Raw genomic sequence first — 18105 nt, 5'->3', positions numbered from 1 at the left:
TGCTTGCCAGCAGCAACTGGATTACTTTATCTTCTCAAAGCAATATGGGAATTTGTTTGCAATGGGCAGCAGACACTCACGCATACAGCCCTACAGGCCTTATTAAAATTAAAAGACAAATGTGCATCCCATATAGCAACCTGTAAGCGTCCTGCTTTTAGGAATCAGACACTGCATGTAACAGTAAAAGGAACAATCTGATTGGACAGTAGAGAAAGCAAGTGCTTACCACGTTTAAGACACTTAGTAGTGTGCAGTCTAATGCACTTTGCTCTTACAGTACTGATTAGAACATACATGCTATCTGTTCACTGTAGGTTATAGATAACATTTTCGGCAGTTTAATATTTACATTTGTTGCAAACTATTTGATCAGAACTTCCTTTACATGAAGGAAAAGTTAATATTTAACAAAAGTACATATTTTTGCTACAGTACTGCATATTACCAATTGCCATGTTTTTGCTTTTTTTTTTTTTCTTTTAGAAAACACCGGTTTTGCCTTTTCTAGGCAAAAAAAATGATTTCAGTTGATCTCTTGCAGCTTCTTTTGCTGCTACTTCTTGTCCACAAGTATGCCTTCCAGTGACAGCTCAGGGTGGGCTTCATTGATCTGTACTGTGCCTAGTAAAAGTGTTGAAGAACCAGTAGTGGCAGGGTGCACAATGCAGCCCATCCTTTGTTTCATTTAAAGCCTACCTTTGAAGTCGTGGGTTCTCTCCCAAAGAGGAAGAACACCAGTAAGGGTGCTCCAATGAAGGAAGCGCTCTTACAGGTACTCCTCATCCTCCTCCTTTCAGCGGAGGGCAGATTCTAAATCATGGGTGCTCAACCTGTGGCCCTCCAGCTGTTGCAGAACTGCAAGTCCCATCATGTCTCTGCCTTTGGGAGTCCTACTTGTAACTGTCAGCCTTGCAATGTCTCATGGGACTTGTAGTTTTGCAACAGCTGGAGGGCCACCGGTTGTGCACCTATGTTCTAAATGCTGCAGAGATCAGGGCTGTGTAACAATGTGCTGCTCTCTGCAGCATCATCTTGTGAGCCTAGAGCAGCAGCGGGGAAGGAGGGTGTACTGCTTACACCCTGACCTCACATGCTCCAGAAGTCCACAACCCCTCCCTCTTTGACAGCAGGCTCTTTTCTTCGCAGCCGCTGTCACATAGTTACATAGTAGGTGAGGTTGAAAAAAGACACACGTCCATCAAGTCCAACCTATGTGTGTGATTATGTGTCAGTATTACATTACATATCCCTGTATGTTGCGGTCATTCAGGTGATTATCTAATAGTTTCTTGAAGCTATCAATGCTCCCCGCTGAGACCACCGCCTGTGGAAGGGAATTCCACATCCTTGCCGCTCTTACAGTAAAGAACCCTCTACGTAGTTTAAGGTTAAACCTCTTTTCTTCTAATTGTAATGAGTGGCCCCGAGTCTTATTAAACTCTCTTCTGCGAAAAAGTATTATCCCTATTGTGGGGTCACCAGTACAGTATTTGTAAATTGAAATCATATCCCCTCTCAAGCGTCTCTTCTTCAGAGAGAATAAGTTCAGCGCTCGCAACCTTTCCTCATAACTAAGATCCTCCAGACCCTTTATTAGCTTTGTTGCCCTTCTTTGTACTCGCTCCATTTCCAGTACATCCTTCCTGAGGACTGGTGCCCAGAACTGGACAGCATACTCCAGGTGCGGCCGGACCAGAGTCTTGTAGAGCGGGAGAATTATCGTTTTATCTCTGGAGTTGATCCCCCTTTTTATGCATGCCAATATTCTGTTTGCTTTATTAGCAGCAGCTTGGCATTGCATGCCATTGCTGAGCCTATCATCTACTAGGACCCCCAGGTCCTTTTCCATCCTAGATTCCCCCAGAGGTTCTCCCCCCAGTGTATAGATTGCATTCATATTTTTGCCACCCAAATGCATTATTTTACATTTTTCTACATTGAACCTCATTTGCCATGTAGTCGCCCACCCCATTAATTTGTTCAGGTCTTTCTGCAAGGTTTCCACATCCTGCGGAGAAGTTATTGCCCTGCTTAGCTTAGTATCGTCTGCAAATACAGAGATTGAACTGTTTATCCCATCCTCCAGGTCGTTTATAAACAAATTAAATAGGATTGGTCCCAGCACAGAACCCTGGGGAACCCCACTACCCACCCCTGACCATTCTGAGTATTCCCCATTTATCACCACCCTCTGAACACGCCCTTGTAGCCAGTTTTCAATCCATGTACTCACCCTATGGTCCACGCCAACGGACCTTATTTTGTACAGTAAACGTTTATGGGGAACTGTGTCAAATGCTTTTGCAAAATCCAGATACACCACGTCTACGGGCCTTCCTTTATCTAGATGGCAACTCACCTCCTCATAGAAGGTTAATAGATTGGTTTAGCAAGAACGATTCTTCATGAATCCATGCTGATTACTGCTAATGATATCGTTCTTATTACTAAAATCTTGTATATAGTCCCTTATCATCCCCTCCAAGAGTTTACATACTATTGATGTTAGGCTAACTGGTCTGTAATTCCCAGGGATGTTTTTTGGGCCCTTTTTAAATATTGGTGCTACATTGGCTTTTCTCCAATCAGCTGGTACCATTCCAGTCAATAGACTGTCTGTAAAAATTAGGAACAACGGTCTGGCAATCACCTGACTGAGTTCCCTAAGTACCCTCGGATGCAAGCCATCTGGTCCCGGTGATTTATTAATGTTAAGTTTCTCAAGTCTAATTTTAATTCCGTCCTCTGTTAACCATGGAGGTGCTTCCTGTGTTGTGTCATGAGGATAAACACTGCAGTTATGGTTACTGAAGCCCCCCGATTCACTCGTGAAGACTGAGGAGAAGAATAAATTCAATACCTTTGCCATCTCCCCATCCTTTGTAACCAGATGTCCTTCCTCATTCTTTATGGGGCCAATATGGTCTGTCCTCCCTTTTTTACCGTTTACATACTTAAAGAATTTCTTGGGATTTTTTTTTGCTCTCCTCCGCTATGTGTCTTTCATGTTCTATCTTAGCCGTCCTAATTGCACCCTTACATTTCTTATTGCATTCTTTATAAAGTCTGAATGCTGAGGATGATCCCTCAACCTTGTATTTTTTTGAAGGCCTTCTCCTTTGCTTTTATATGCATTTTTACATTGGAGTTAAGCCATCCAGGATTTTTGTTCACTCTTTTAAATTTATTACCCAATGGGATACATTGGCTAATGCCCTTATTTAATATGCTCTTAAAGCAAACCCATCTCTCCTTCTTTGTTCCTAATATTTTATCCCAATTTATGCCTTTTAGCAAGGTTTGTAGTTTAGGGAAGTTGGCTCTTTTGAAATTCAGTGTCTTTGTGTTCCCTTCATGTTTCCTATTGTATGAGTTATACTGAAACTAATTGACCTGTGATCGCTGTTACCTAAATTGCCCTGTATTTCCACATCTGTGATCAGGTCTGTATTGTTGGTAATCAGTAGATCCAGTAATGTTTTATTTCTAGTTGGTGCGTCTACCATCTGACCCATAAAATTGTCCTGCAAGACATTAAGGAACTGGCGAGCCTTAAATGAATGCGCGGTTCCCTCCGCCCAGTCTGTCTGGATAATTAAAATCCCCCATTATGATAACACTTCCCATCCTTGCTGCTAATCCAATTTGTGATAGGAGATCCGTCTCCACTTCCTCCCTCAGGTTAGGGGGCCTATAGCATACTCCCAGTATTATTTTCCCCTTAGCTTCATCCCTTTGGAGCTCTACCCATAAGGATTCCACCTCCTCTCTAGCTCCCTCAGTGATGTCATCTCTCACATTCGCTTGTACATTATTCTTGATATATAGGCATACCCCTCCCCCTTTTTTACCCTCTCTATCCTTGCGGTATAGGGTATACCCTTCAATGTTTGCCAGCCAATCATGAGAGCTGTTGAACCAGGTCTCTGAAATTCCCACAAAAGCCAAATCCTCCTTGTACAACAGTATCTCTAGTTCACCCATCTTGTCTGCCATGCTCCTGGCATTGGTGAACATGCCACATAGTTTAGACTGGTCGCATATTGTCCTCGTATTGGGTGTTTCAAAATTGCAACTAGGACTTGCTACTATACTCACCTTGTGTTTTTGTGCATTGGTTAACCTACCACTAATTCCCCCAATACTACCCTCTGGAATATCTTCCGCGCTGGCTATCACTGTCTCTGGACTCTCCCCCTTATCGCCTAGTTTAAAAACCCCTCTAACTTTTTCGCCATCTTCATTCCCAGCAGATCTGCACCCTCCTCATTTAGGTGCAGTCCGTCCCTTCTATAGTACCGGTTACCGACTGAGAAGTCGGCCCAGTCCTCCAGGAACCCAAACCCCTCCTTACTACACCAGCTCTTCAGCCACTTGTTTACTTCCCTAATCTTCCTCTGCCTTTCTGGTGTGGCTCGATGTACCGGTAGTATTCCTGAGAATACTACCTTGGAGGTCCTTTTCCTCAATTTAACACCTAAGTCCCTAAAATCGTTCTTTAGGACACTCCATCTGCCTCTGACTTTGTCATTGGTGCCAACGTGCACCATGAAAGCCGGGTCTTCCCCAGCCCCTCCCAGTAATCTGTCCACAAGATCCGTGATGTGCCGAACCCGAGCGCCCGGTAGACAACATACTGTTCGGCGCTTCAGGTCTTGGTACAGATTGCCCTCTCTGTCCTTCTAAGAATTGAGTCCCCTACCACCAGAATCTGTCTTTCCTTTCCCTTTGCTGCCAACCCACCAGAATCTGTCTTTCCTTTCCCTTTGCTGCCAACCCACCAGAATCTGTCTTTCCTTTCCCTTTGCTGCCAATCCACTCTCACTGGAGGAGTTCTTCCCCTGGCAGCTAGGAGAGTCCCTCATCTCCAGCAGTGCTGGTCCCTGACTGGTTTCACCAATGTCACTCAATGGAGCGTACTTATTGGGATGCTCCAGTCCTGGATCGGCCTCTCTGGCACTTCCCCCTCTACCCCTCCTGACTGTCACCCATCTACTCTTTGCTAGTGCCTGCACCTCTTTGTCTCCACCCGCCTCTGTGCTGGCCCCTGCCAGCACCTGCCGTGTACATTCCTGGCTCACCTTTAGTATGGAGGGACTTCTCAGTACTGACAGTTGCTTCCCCAGATTCAGAACCTGGGCTTCCAGGGAAACAATGTGCTTACATTTTGCACAGCAGTATTCGCCCTCGATCGGATGATCAAGGATTTACACAATTTAAAAACAATGCAGCTGTGCAGGCAACTTCTCTCACACGTGCTATTCATTCAGAATTCTGTGAATGAATGAACTACAACAACCATCTTCCATTGCGGCAGATGGCTTGTGGTTCTTAATGAACTGTCAGGGTGCTGATGAGTGCTCTCTTGTAGTTCATTGATCTTCCTGCTCTTCAGTAGCTGCTGCTGGTACATGAGGTGTGGGCAGACAAGCTATACCAAGAGTCTGCAGGAGCCTGACATTGCACCCATGATCTACTGATTACGGGTACAATGCTTTCCAGGCACCTGCCAGGAAAATATAAAAAATAAACGCACATTTTTTTTTTCCCTGCACAAATATGTGCATTTATTATTATTATTTATTTGCCGTAAGGTGGACTTCGCCTTTAAAAAGCCTTGGGCATCATTCAGTCTGGGAAAGGAGTGGAGATGGTTCACTGAGCCTAGTGAATCTGGGGGAGAGCGATAGGGGGAATAATGCAACTGCTTGCTTTTTTTTTTTTTTCCTCATCTGACATGTTTACTTTAAACTTTGCTGCAGTACTAGAATTGTGGCTTTGTACAGAGGTATTTTGGCTTGTACTTTGGTTTATTTGCTCTAATTTTCTTTACCGCACAGTGTGAAGAAGTTGAAGGAAACACTGGTAATCATCCAGCAGCTGGACAAAAACATGAGTAATCTGCGTACTTGGCTGGCTCGCATTGAATCCGAATTATCCAAACCCGTTATTTACAGCATCTGTGATGACCAGGAGATAAACAAGAAACTGGAGGAACAAAAGGCAAGCGCTTTATTCTTCTTCCCCCTTTAAAAAAAAAAAAAAAAGAAGGGTTTTGTTTTGTTTTTTGAAGTATGAAACACACAAGACCGGGGCTACTCTGAACAACCTATAACCAATCACAGTAAAGCAACCTTTGGGTTTTAAATATTGGATTTTGCTAAACTACCTGCCAAGAGAGCTGAAGAGAGGCCCCTTGTGATATACACACAGAGTAAAGCGAGGTCTGCTGAGTTCAGAAATAGCAATTTCTGTGATCCTTCTTTATAGATAATCAAACAGGAACACTTTCAGAAGACATAGGATCTAATGGCTACATTTTTTTTTCTCTTTCAGGACTTGCAAAAGGACATTGAGCTGCACAGCACAGGCGTGTCTTCTGTACTAAGTATCTGTGAGCGTCTGTTGCATGATACAGATGCTTGTGCCAATGAAACGGAGTGCGACTCCATACAGCAGACCACACGGAGTCTGGATAAACGATGGAGAAATATCTGTACAATGTCTATGGAGAGACGGCTCCGGTAAGAGGGGGGGAGGGCGGTCTGTTCCCAGGTCATTTTGGAGATAGTCATTCAGCTAGTTCTTGGGCCCTACTAAAGAAGCCTTCTATGAAACTTCTGTAGAAGATATCGAGGCCAACTCAACTGGCACCTCTAGATTGGAAGGAGTGGTTGGGCTAGTCTCTGAGATGCTTATGGACTATTACATACCACCTCTTAACACAGAAACCAGTACTTACCTTGTACTTTGTATATTCAACTTGTATCTTGTATTTGCCCATTGCTCATAGCCATAGGTGAAGATAAATATGTAGATTGAACACAAATAGCTAATACCCCAATTAGCAATAGATGACCCAGAACGTCAATAACAAATGGCAGATGCTGTAAACCAATATGGTATGAAAAATAGAAGAAAACATTAAAAAGTGTTTTTATGTCACATTTGTGATTGGTGGTCCCTACACCCCAGTGAGGGGGGTGAAACTTACAGTTTACCATACCGTGCATGGCTGTGTTCTATTGCATGCTGGTTACTGACTGCAAATCTACCTATGCTGGCTGTGGCTACCCATATTAAAGTGGTGTTCCGCCCCCCCAAAAAATAAAAAATTAAAAGCCAGCAGCGACACATACTGCAGCTGCTGGCTTTTAACAATAGGACACTTACCTGTCCTGGAGTCCAACGATGTCGGCACCACAGCTGATGTTTCAATCAGGTGCTGCCGCTGCCATTGCAAGTAAGGGAACCCAGCAGTGTAGCCTTACGGCTTCATAGCGGGAACCCTACTGTGCATTTGTGAGGCCCCGCTCCTCTCTTCTACTGGCCCGGCGTCAGGGAGGGGAGGAGGAGGAGGGAGCCCCACGGTGATGTCACGGGCCGCGGCCCGGACTCCCGGAAGTGGGAACAGGATACCCCCCCGAAAGGTGCCAATTGCAGGACCAGAGGGGGAGAGGAGACAAATGAGTGGAAATTCAACTTTTGAGTGGATCTCCGCTTTAAGTGGGTTGTACTGACTGCACTTTAAAGTTGAACGCCATGTTTCTGGCTGCATATCCATTGTTTGTCATAGCCATGCTAAGTAGAGAGAGTTGAGAGTTGCTCTCCAATGAGGAATACTGCATTTCTGGTTTAACACCTAAGCTAGCCATACATGGATCGAAGTTCAGCCGGTTCAGCAAGGACCAGCCGAATTTCAATCTATGTATGGGCAGGCTGGTTTGTATACAGGTTGATCCATAGGAAATGAGCTACAAATACACCAAACACACATCTGATAAGGTTCTGGAGCTTCTTTGGCATGTTTGTTTTGCATAGGGCAGACCATTTAAGTGGATGGGCTGCCCTATGCACAGCTTGCATAATCTCACGTTCCTACTACATGAAGTATGAATGGGGCCTGACCCATTGTGGCATGGATTGCACTAGACCTCTGAAGGTACGCTGTGGGATCTGGCTCCAAGCTGTCAGTAGCAGATTCTTTAAGTCCTGTAATGCCCCGTACACACGGTCGGATTTTCCGATGGAAAATGTCCGATCGGAGCGTGTTGTCGGAAATTCCGACCGTGTGTGGGCTCCATCGGACATTTTCCATCGGATTTTCCGACACACAAAGTTGGAGAGCAGGAGATAAAATTTTCCGACAACAAAATCCGTTGTCGGAAATTCCGATCGTGTGTACACAAATCCGACGGACAAAGTGCCAGGCATGCTCAGAATAAATAAAGAGATGAAAGCTATTGGCCACTGCCCCGTTTATAGTCCCGACGTACGTGTTTTACGTCACCGCGTTCAGAACGATCGGATTTTCCGACAACTTTGTGTGACCGTGTGTATGCAAGACAAGTTTGAGCCAACATCCGTCGGAAAAAATCCTAGGATTTTGTTGTCGGAATGTCCGAACAAAGTCCGACCGTGTATACGGGGCATAAGTTGTGACCTGGGGCCTTCATGGGCTGGACTTGTTTTTCCATCACATCCCACTAATGCTTGATTAGATTGAGATCTGGAAAATTTTGAGGCCAAGTCAACACAGCAAACTTGTCGTGTTACTCAAACCATTCTTGAATTCATCAGACCAGGCCAACTTCTTCCATTGCTCCGTGGTTCAGTTCTGATGCTCACGTGCCCATTGTAGGCACTTTTGGCTGTGCACACTTTCTGCCTAATATATCCCACCCACTTTCAGATGCTTGAGATAATCAATGTTGTTCACTTTACCTGTCAGTGTACATAATGTTATGGGTGACCGGTGTATATGCACTGCAGCTTGTGCACCAGGTTTGAAAATTGTAGGGGAAGTGTAATTTAATTTTGTTGTAAACTTTATCCAGCATTGGAGTTTTGTTTTGTTTTTTTTCTGTTCTTTTGGTTTTGTTTATCTTGATGTTTTAGATTTTCTCAATTTCCATTTTGAGATCTAGTGTTTTTGGTTTATTACTAAGGTAGGGTGGTCTATTCCTGACCTTGGCTGACTCTATACACACATTTTGATGTACATACCCTGACCCCAACCTTCTTAAAGAGGAACTGCAGTCTGCTCAAATAAATTGTAACAAAAACATCTTTGCCATTCTGAAGCTTCCCTCCAACCACTTTGCATATTATTTTATATGTACTGTGATTCTGTGCTGCAAATATCTCTCTCAACTGAGTCTGGCTGCAACCATTTTCACTGTGAGCAGCTGAAGCTGCTGCTTGTTCAGTTCCTGGATTTACACAGGCACACCTCCAGCTCTGCAGCTCTCATTGGCCCTCTTATGACTCATCCCCACCTCCCTTACTGGCAAACTCTCACAAGGATGAAAGAGCTGTGCATGATGTCATAAGCCTAGGCTTTTTACCACACAAGAAACCGGAAGTGGGCTGTATAAGGTATTTACTGGCAGAAAACCAAAATGTTTTACTATCCAAAGTTAAAACAACAAGGGCAGAAGATTTATTAGATGGAAAGTTGAAAAAATGACTGAAGTTCCGCTTTAAGGAAGCATTGGTTGGTAGGTAAATTTATAGCCCTTAATCCAAAAACTTCCCTGCCACAATTCTATTCATGCGACTGAAAGCAAGTGCCGATGTAGGTTGAGGCTCTTACAAAAGTTGATCCAGCAGAACCTTACATGTTGGCAAAAGGAATTCTGAAAAGGAGGTGGGGCTAAAATTTAATTATTTCTGTTATTAGAGCTTCTCTTTGGAGATCATATGTACAAGGTACACTTGCACCTTCACTGCATTGCTGTGGATTTTGCTGCATTTTAAAATGAAGAAAACATAATGTTTTATAGATAATACATTGGGGTAATTTGTCAATTATGTTATTATTTAGTGAGTTCTCACTTGGAACATATATACTATTGGAAGGTTTGTGTTCTGGTGTAAGCTGTAAAACTTTGGATTTTTCTGACACTTTCTGTCCCAGTGACAATGGGAACACAGATGGCAATGAAAACTTATTTTTTTGGAAACGCTCTGCTTACTTTTCCCAAAATGTAATACAATTTTTGGCTAGAGTTACTGTAAGATTCTTTTTCCCCTTTATTTTTTTTTCTTTTTCATTTTTTTTTTTTATTATTACTGGACAAGAACCTACTCCAGGTTTTTATAGCAGCAGATTTCTGGTGGGCAAAGCTCATATAGTTAGTGACCGTCTCAGCCTCTTAGAATTTGTAACTTAATAATTTTTTTTTTCTTTTTAGAATTGAGGAAACTTGGCGTCTGTGGCAAAAGTTCCTGGAGGATTACTCTAAATTTGATGACTGGCTTAAAGAAGCTGAAGCAATGGCTGCTTCCCCAGACTCTTCAGATGTATTGTACACAAAAGCCAAAGAAGAACAAAAGAGGTTTGAGGTGTGTATCTGCTGAGGCCATAAAATGGAATTCTGCACAATCATCAAGATTAATGCAAATGTTCTTTTTCTGTTTGTAGACATATTACTTACTAGTTATAAATTTCAATCCAGGCCTTTCAGCGGCAGATTCATGAGCGTCTTACTCATTTGGAACTGATAAACAAGCAGTACCGGAGACTTGCTCGGGAGAATCGCACTGATGCGGCCAGCAGATTGAAGCAGATGGTACATGAAGGCAACCAGAGCTGGGACCAGCTCCAGAGAAGAGTGGCTGCAATTCTGAGGAGGCTGAAGGTAAGGAAAAGGGGGCAAGTGCCCTTTTATAGGCTGCTTCATGAGCATCAGAGCTGACGCACAGCAAAAGTTCAATTTATTTTGACTTGGTTTTGTAAATTATGTTAATCTGCTTGTTTTATTGATCTGCCTTTGTAAATCTGTCTGAACAAAGGTTTGGATGTCGCACCTTGCAGCCCAGCCAAAATAATTGTAAACAAACTGTTTTTTGCTTAACAACTCTGCTACCAGCATATATACCTCCCCTATTTTTACTAGGACAATGTTTAGCTCTCAGTATGGAAGCAGTTTAATCCTCTCTCATCCTTGAGATACAATCTTACCTGAAGCGACCTGCACTTCTACACATCGTTGAACAATCCAATAAACCAGGGTTTCTCAACCAGGGATCCATGGAACCCTAAGGTTCCTCCAGAGGTTGTTAGGGGTTCTTTGAGCAATGAACGATTTCTGCCTCTCAGATAAGTTCCCTCTGACATTATTGATCTTTTTAGCGATCTGTAAGAGGGTAATTTTTCCCAATGACTAAAAGTGTAAGGAGCATTCTTCCCACTGACCATCACACAAATGTATCATGAGTTGTAGATCTAGTAATTTTTAGCAGGGGGTCCCTGAGACCGAAAAGTTATTTCAAGGGTTCCTCTGTGTTCAAAAGGTTTAAGGAGGTTGGTATAAGCCATAAAGCAAATTTATGAAGTTTCTGAGAACCTTTATTCCCCCTCCTTCAATCATATGGCCTCTGACTCTTGTAGCATGGTTTTATCATACATCTGTTTACTATCAGCCTCCATTTTATTTTTCCTTGTTTCCGCATGTCCACTTTTCCTCCATAATTGCGTCCATCCTCTCTCCCTAAATCCTATCATCTTTGTTCTGATGACGACAACTTGACACAAGTGTTCCTACTCGCTTTGTGTGTTGCTACTGGTCAGTGATGATATGCTTTCGCCAGTCTGGTAGTATCCGGCTTCTTAAGTCTCTAACCACTGAGACATTCCTAGCAACTGGAAACTTCTGGTGGCAGATGGATGGCTTGCATCTAAGGAAAACCTTACAATCAAAGATTTCCAAACCTTCTCAGGTGCCTGTATGGTACAGAGGCTGGTGTCATTTATTGAGATATCCACCAAATCAGGACCGCAAAATAGTTTTGAATCCAAACTTTGAATCTTGGATAGAGTTGGAAGTGTTTAAACCCCTTTTACGTTTTATTGCTGTCTCTGTCCTCTTTGGAGAGATTCACCCTCTATTTGGTAACCATTGTCACTGGTACAAAAAGTGATGGGAAATTCCAAATGTTAGTGTTGTCGTAGGAACAAGGGTTATCTTATAGTGGAATTGGTAAGATTTACTCCCATTCCTCTTATGTCTCTGGGGCAGGAATTGAAAAAGGATTGCAAATGTAACTATTCCTTACTCTACACAAAACTAAAAAAAAAGAATGTGATATACAATATATGCTATTGATTCGGCCCTTATCTACTAAAAGAGACTTAAATCTGGCCATAGAAGGTTCAAATCTTGGCCTGTTCAGCTGGGACCAGCTGAGATTCCAACCATGTATGGGCAGGGTGATTGTACCCAAGTTGATCATTCAATCAAATTGGGTACAACCAGCCTGTCAAATTTTACATGCAGTTATTGCTAGTGGCTATTATAGGTATACAAAATCGCTCCATCTATAGGCAGTTTAGCAATGTGATTGATGTCCGCACAGCCCATAAGCTCTAGTGATTCATTAGTGATAGCTAACCAAAAAAAAGTATATTTTAGATCTAATTCACCCCCCCCCTTACCTTTTTCTCTCATCATTTACCAATTTAGGGCTACTTCACACCACATGCTTTCCAGTGTTTTTTTTTTTTTTTTCTTCATCCACGATGCATAGAAAGTAGGTTACGTGGTTTTCAATGGCATAGGGTCCAGTGTGTTCCAGTTTCAGAAAAAAAAGAGTTCTGCATTTTTCCGGCACAGAACTGTACCAGAACATGGAAAAATGCATTAAAAACGCACTGGACCTTAGTGCAGTGAAAAAAAAACAAGAAAAAAGCATCTGTCATGCACCCGGAAATGCATTAAAAACATGCATGCAGGAACAGATTTGGAGAACGTTTTTGTGGTGTGAACTAGCCCTTACACTTTTGAATATTGCAGAATTGCTAATGGACATGGGCCATGCTGGTGTAAAGGTGCTGTGGACTTAAGGCCTCATGTACACTGCTGCTACTAAACAGACGTTTAGGAGCAGTTGGGCATTTTTTTTTCAATTGCTCCTGAACTCTCCTCTGTTATCTTAATAGTACATGTACACAGGGTCGTTTATAGTCGTTTGTAGGCAGTTGAGTTTAGAGGCTTTTTTTGGAACGCAAAAAAATGGGCTCAGAAGCTGAGTTTAGAGGCATTTCAAGCGACCAAACACTTCTAAACATGGCTAATCGCAGTAACTCGCATTTAGCTGTGTTTCGTTTACAGGCGTTTTTCATTTTTGGCTATTTTGAGAAAAAAAAAAAAACGCTTCTACATGCAAACGTGGCAAAACGCCACTAAACTAGGCATTTAAACGTGGGTTACTATCTGTCAAGTTAAATCGTTCAGGAAAGGTTGTAAAAACGTCCCATGTCCATGAAGCCTTAAGGTTTCGCGCTTTATTTGTAGAACTTCTTTTATTCAAATCTTTTATGTTTTTCTTCAGCACTTTACTAGTCAAAGAGAAGACTTTGAAGGGACCAGGGACTGCATCCTGGTGTGGCTGACAGAAATGGACTTACAGCTTACTAATGTGGAGCATTTCTCAGAAAGCGACATTGAGGAGAAGATGCAACAATTGGCTGTATGTATTTTTTTTTTTCTTTTTGTTGCCCATGATATTGACACCTTTTGTATTTTATACTGTACCTGGTTTTTAATGTACGTAATATAATATACATCCAAATAGAATGCCATACATTGTTTACAAGTCTAGTAAACCAAAAAAGGAGCATTGTACCTATTAAAAAATGTTATATGCAGTAGGTAAAGGAACTACTAGTATCTTATACTATGAAACATAGTGCTTACTATAATATACATTTAAGTGTCTAGTAGCAATCTGTTACCCACAACTGAAGTATTGTGCAATTAATCCCAACTAATTGCTACCTGTGTAGCTACACCATAAAAAGCTATTTGTTTCGTCTTTTGACCATGCTTATGATAATTTTTTTCGTATCCAGTAGAATGGCAGTATAACAAGAAATGGCACAGACAGACTTTCCATTCGCTGTTTCACAGTTAGATGAATAAGCGAATTATGGGCGTCTTTCTAAAGCCTGGTACGAACTATGAACGAAAAAAATCTGACGGTCAGAGCCGCTGTACTCACTATGCGAGGATAGTACAGTGATCTCCCCCTTCTAAGCAGGTGTGTTCTGACAGGGGGGTGCCCCCACCCCACCAGAACACTCTGATCAGCGCTCTCCGACATTGGCTGAGAGCACTGACTGGGAGTTGGTCGGCTGCTGGTTTTTCAGCATGCTCGTCCGACAGAAGCCAGCCAAACCGCCAACAGACCCGACATGCATGGTCCGATGGTCCGCGTTTCTCGTGTGTACCAGGCTTTAGACCACACATGGTCTGAGATGAGGCAATTAGGTCTAGATCCACTGTTTATTTAGAAGCTTGCAGAACAAGCCTATTGAGTGTGAACAAGCCATGCTCTGGTGAGATCATGCTCACTAGGACCATGAAAAATGTGCAGGAAATGGAAAAATGAGGTATCTATTAAAGCTTTCATTTAGTGATTCCAACTATGTGTTCTAGTTATGGCTATGTGTGTCTTGCAGGGTTTTAAACAAGAAATTACCTTGAACACCAACAAAATTGACCAGTTGATAGTTTTTGGAGAGCAGCTAATCCAGAAGAGCGAGGCCATGGATGCTGTGATTATTGAGGATGAGCTGGAAGAGATTCACAGATATTGCCAAGAGGTATTTGGACGAGTCTACAGATTCCATGAGAGACTGACATCAAGGGGTTTGGTAAGTAATAGTTGTATGGGAGTGCATGATGTTGCCAGACTAAAAAGCTGATTTACGATCTGCTTATATAGTTTACATTTGGACATAGTTTTCATTTTATGTGTAAGCAAGGTAGGCCTGTAAATTTTAGAATTGTAATTCTGACAAAACTTTAGTATGGATCCTCTTCCATTGAAGACCATTTAGTGTGTTCTTTAGGCTTTTGTTTTTCAGTGCTGTCATCCTGTTGCTACAAATGTGCAGGAAGAGTAGATCATAGGAGAGTTGTTGGTAAAGACAAAGTTGTCTCTGCCTCCCAAGCGTTTGCCAATATTGCTTTACCTTTACACCTGTGCTACCAAACACCAGGGCCAGTCACACCTAAGGCTCTATCTGCATCTGTATGTGCAGATGTGAATAGTAACCAACTCTGACAGCTTAACCATGTAGTGGTGACATTTTAACAAGCTAACATTCAAAATTGCACATGGAAGTTGCACTTAAATCTTCATAAATGAAAGAAAAAATTAAGACATATCATCTATAAATCACACCTACTTTGCAGTATTGGGTCTCCAAAAAGAAACCATGGTGGAGTATGGTGGCATGACATCAGGATGCTATGTAGGAGACATAGAAGGGCACTTTGGTTCCTCCTGCTGACACCTACATTTATAATGTACACATCAGTGATATTGGGGTTGGCGGGAGAAACCACCATCCAACACACCATGAAGAGTTGAATAGAGCATAAGCACACCACAAGCCAAATGGGTATGTATACACCTACTTCCCTAACAGGGAACTTCTGATTCAACTGTTTTTCTTACCTAGAAACATGGTCACATAAAAAAAAAAAAAAAAATTTCTACTTCCCTTAGAAGACCTTTATTTCTTTTACTCCTGTAAAGCATTTAGAGGAAGAAAGAGAAACTTCTGAAAATGATACAGATGGAGAAGATTCAAGGGAAATCCAGAATTCTTCTTGGCATTCCACGATCCCTGAAGTAGAGACTTCCCACCAGTCTCTGTGCCACCTGATGCCCCCACCTCCCCCACATGAGAGGTCAGGCCGCGAAACTCCAGTCAGTGTGTCAGACTCCATTCCTCTAGAGTGGGATCCAACTGTTGACGTCGGTGGATCTTCTATGAACGAGAATGAAGAGGAGGGTGCCTACTACAATCCTTTGTCAGGTAAGGTTGTCTGTGTTTATTTAATTTTATTATTAATTTTTGACCAAAGAGAATCTGTCACTTTGCCACTGAAAGATAAAGGGTTAGTCTCGTTCTAGCCAACACCTGACTCACTTCACTCCTTTTGCTACAATGCCCTGCTGCTTCATTGCCAATACCCAAGCATTTCTTAGTATGGGGGGGAGTATGTAGCGCTTGTGCCCAAGTGGCCCATCGCCAAGTTCAAACACTTATCTGATGAGGAGGACAACATCATTGACCCTGTTTAAGCTCTGCAACCTCCTGGCACAGAGCTCACACAGGTCATGACTCCTGGAGCAAAAGAAGAGCGCATGGAAGGTGAGAGAATTGGGGGTGGGCAAAGTGGCAGAGTCTCTTTACACCAATGTTGTATTGTTATGTTTTTTTAAAAACAGTTTATACATTTTCCAGTTTTGTCTACGTTGAGGGGTAAAAAAAAAAATGACCTTGCTTTCTTCCAGATGTAGAAATTGCTGAAAGTCCCGAGGCCTATGTCATAATGACAACAAAAACTGTCCAAGCATCTTCTGGTAGGCCCCAGCCCAATGCATGTGTCTCACTCTGGCACCATTGCTGTGATGCACGCTTACTCCTTCCTCATACCCCTTCATCTGCGCCGTTACCTCTACTGCTTTTTGTGTGAGCATCATATGTCCCAAACCACATCCCAGGATGTCCATGGCACATCACCTACATCTCTGTTGCTGGCTGACAGATTTTACAACAGCATTATTGATGTGTGGCCATGTTCTTGGGATATATGCATTATTCTGACGTGGCATCATTTTGATTTATTTTTTATTTCATTTTCCTCTTTTTGCCTCTGCCTTGCTAAGAGATTGCACACCAATGAACATACACAATGCTTGACACTTTGTGTATTTTTGTCTTTGTTGATTTAGCTTTTCTACATCATTTGAAATTTTACCCTACTCGTTTGAAATTAAATCACTTGGATTTAAGCTGCAACTACCGTTTTTGCACCGTAATTGCACATTTGATAGTCCTAAAGCAGGATGGAGAAGCAATGTCTGTAAATTGTTTAGATGTCCAATTGATTATACTTTTTATACTCCATCTAGCCAAGAGGGGGGAATTTGGGACTTTAAATGAGGCACACTGTTTGTGCCTCCATCCTGGGTTCAAGTACATAAAAAGGGGAATGTGGGACTTTAAATGAGGCAATTGACTTGTGGAGGTACTCCAGCTAGTTTCCTCTTTTTAGTTTTGGATGATCTAGGGAACTGTTAAAATTTTTGAGGTTGATTTACTAAAGGCAAATAAACTGTGCACTGCAAGTCCATTTGCTCCAGAGCTTAGTAAATGAGGTAAAGCTTTGCTTTGCAAAGAAAACTTCATCACGTGCAAAGAAAAAAAAAAAAAAAAAAACAGCATTTTTGCTTGCACAGGATTGGATGATAGAAATCAGCAGAGCTTCCCCTCATGTTTTTAAGATCTAGAGCAACTGCACTTGCAGTCTACAGTATATTTGCCTTTAGTAAATCAACCCCTTACTTTTTTTCTGTTTTGACCCCCATTGGGAAGTCATTTTTACTTCCTGTCCCTGTGATTCCTGGACAAAAACTGGACTTTAAAGGCACAGGCTGCAAAAAAATGTTGTTAGAGGTTCCAACCCTACCCCACCAATCGCAGAATGTGTTCTTGTTTTAGTCTGTGATCCCATCAGAGAGATTTCAGGACAGAAAGTGAAGAGAAATGTACCGTAGACAATAAAAATCTAACTTTTCCACGCTTATCCAGAACAAAATGAAATGATTGGTCGGAGTTGGCTTTAGTTGCACCAAACAGCAAATTATTAAATGTTTGCTTGTTGCCATGGGGAAACTGTAGACATGTGAAATGTTGTGAAAATTTCACATTAAAAGTGCATATCTATACAGAGAACGCCATGACATGAGTTTGAACCTTCTCCATTGAGGATGATAGAATCTTCAACTATGGATAATGGATTTTGTTACTGTTTGCTTACCCATCCTGCTTTACAGTATCTAAACTTATCAGAAAGATGCAGTTACAATTAAACTTTTTTTTTTTTTTTATATCATGTGGGTTGCATGGGCATTTGGGAACATTTTGCTAAGCCATTCATTATAAGTATTACCGATCTAACCTTTTACATCAGCTTTGTCTCTTTAAAATGTCATATAACCTTGATTTTGAGTACTTCTCATATCCTTCATCCATGCTTTTCTCTTATATGCTGCTGCTGGTAAGTTTATGGTGGTGCC

General features: G+C 42.1%; 1 protein-coding gene across 6 annotated transcripts in view; it reads left to right on the top strand.

Moving 5' to 3' along the window:
* The window catches only part of SYNE2 (spectrin repeat containing nuclear envelope protein 2), a 582128-nt gene that overhangs the window by 521988 nt on the left and 42035 nt on the right, over nt 1-18105 (top strand). For 5 of the 6 annotated variants that reach the window (XM_073609718.1, XM_073609721.1, XM_073609720.1 and 2 more), the window contains 8 exons: nt 5844-6006; nt 6340-6527; nt 10200-10350; nt 10464-10646; nt 13339-13476; nt 14468-14662; nt 15553-15835; nt 16318-16386. In XM_073609718.1, coding sequence (XP_073465819.1) covers nt 5844-6006; nt 6340-6527; nt 10200-10350; nt 10464-10646; nt 13339-13476; nt 14468-14662; nt 15553-15835; nt 16318-16386 — 1370 coding nt within the window. The remainder of the gene's footprint in view (nt 1-5843; nt 6007-6339; nt 6528-10199; nt 10351-10463; nt 10647-13338; nt 13477-14467; nt 14663-15552; nt 15836-16317; nt 16387-18105) is intronic. The other variant, XM_073609719.1, reaches the window with a different exon arrangement.

This window comes from Aquarana catesbeiana, linkage group LG13 (assembly GCF_042186555.1).
Source record: "Aquarana catesbeiana isolate 2022-GZ linkage group LG13, ASM4218655v1, whole genome shotgun sequence".
Taxonomy (NCBI): Eukaryota; Metazoa; Chordata; class Amphibia; order Anura; family Ranidae; genus Aquarana; species Aquarana catesbeiana.
Note: the sequence above shows the minus strand (reverse complement) of the source record. Positions and strands in the feature narration are given on the sequence as shown.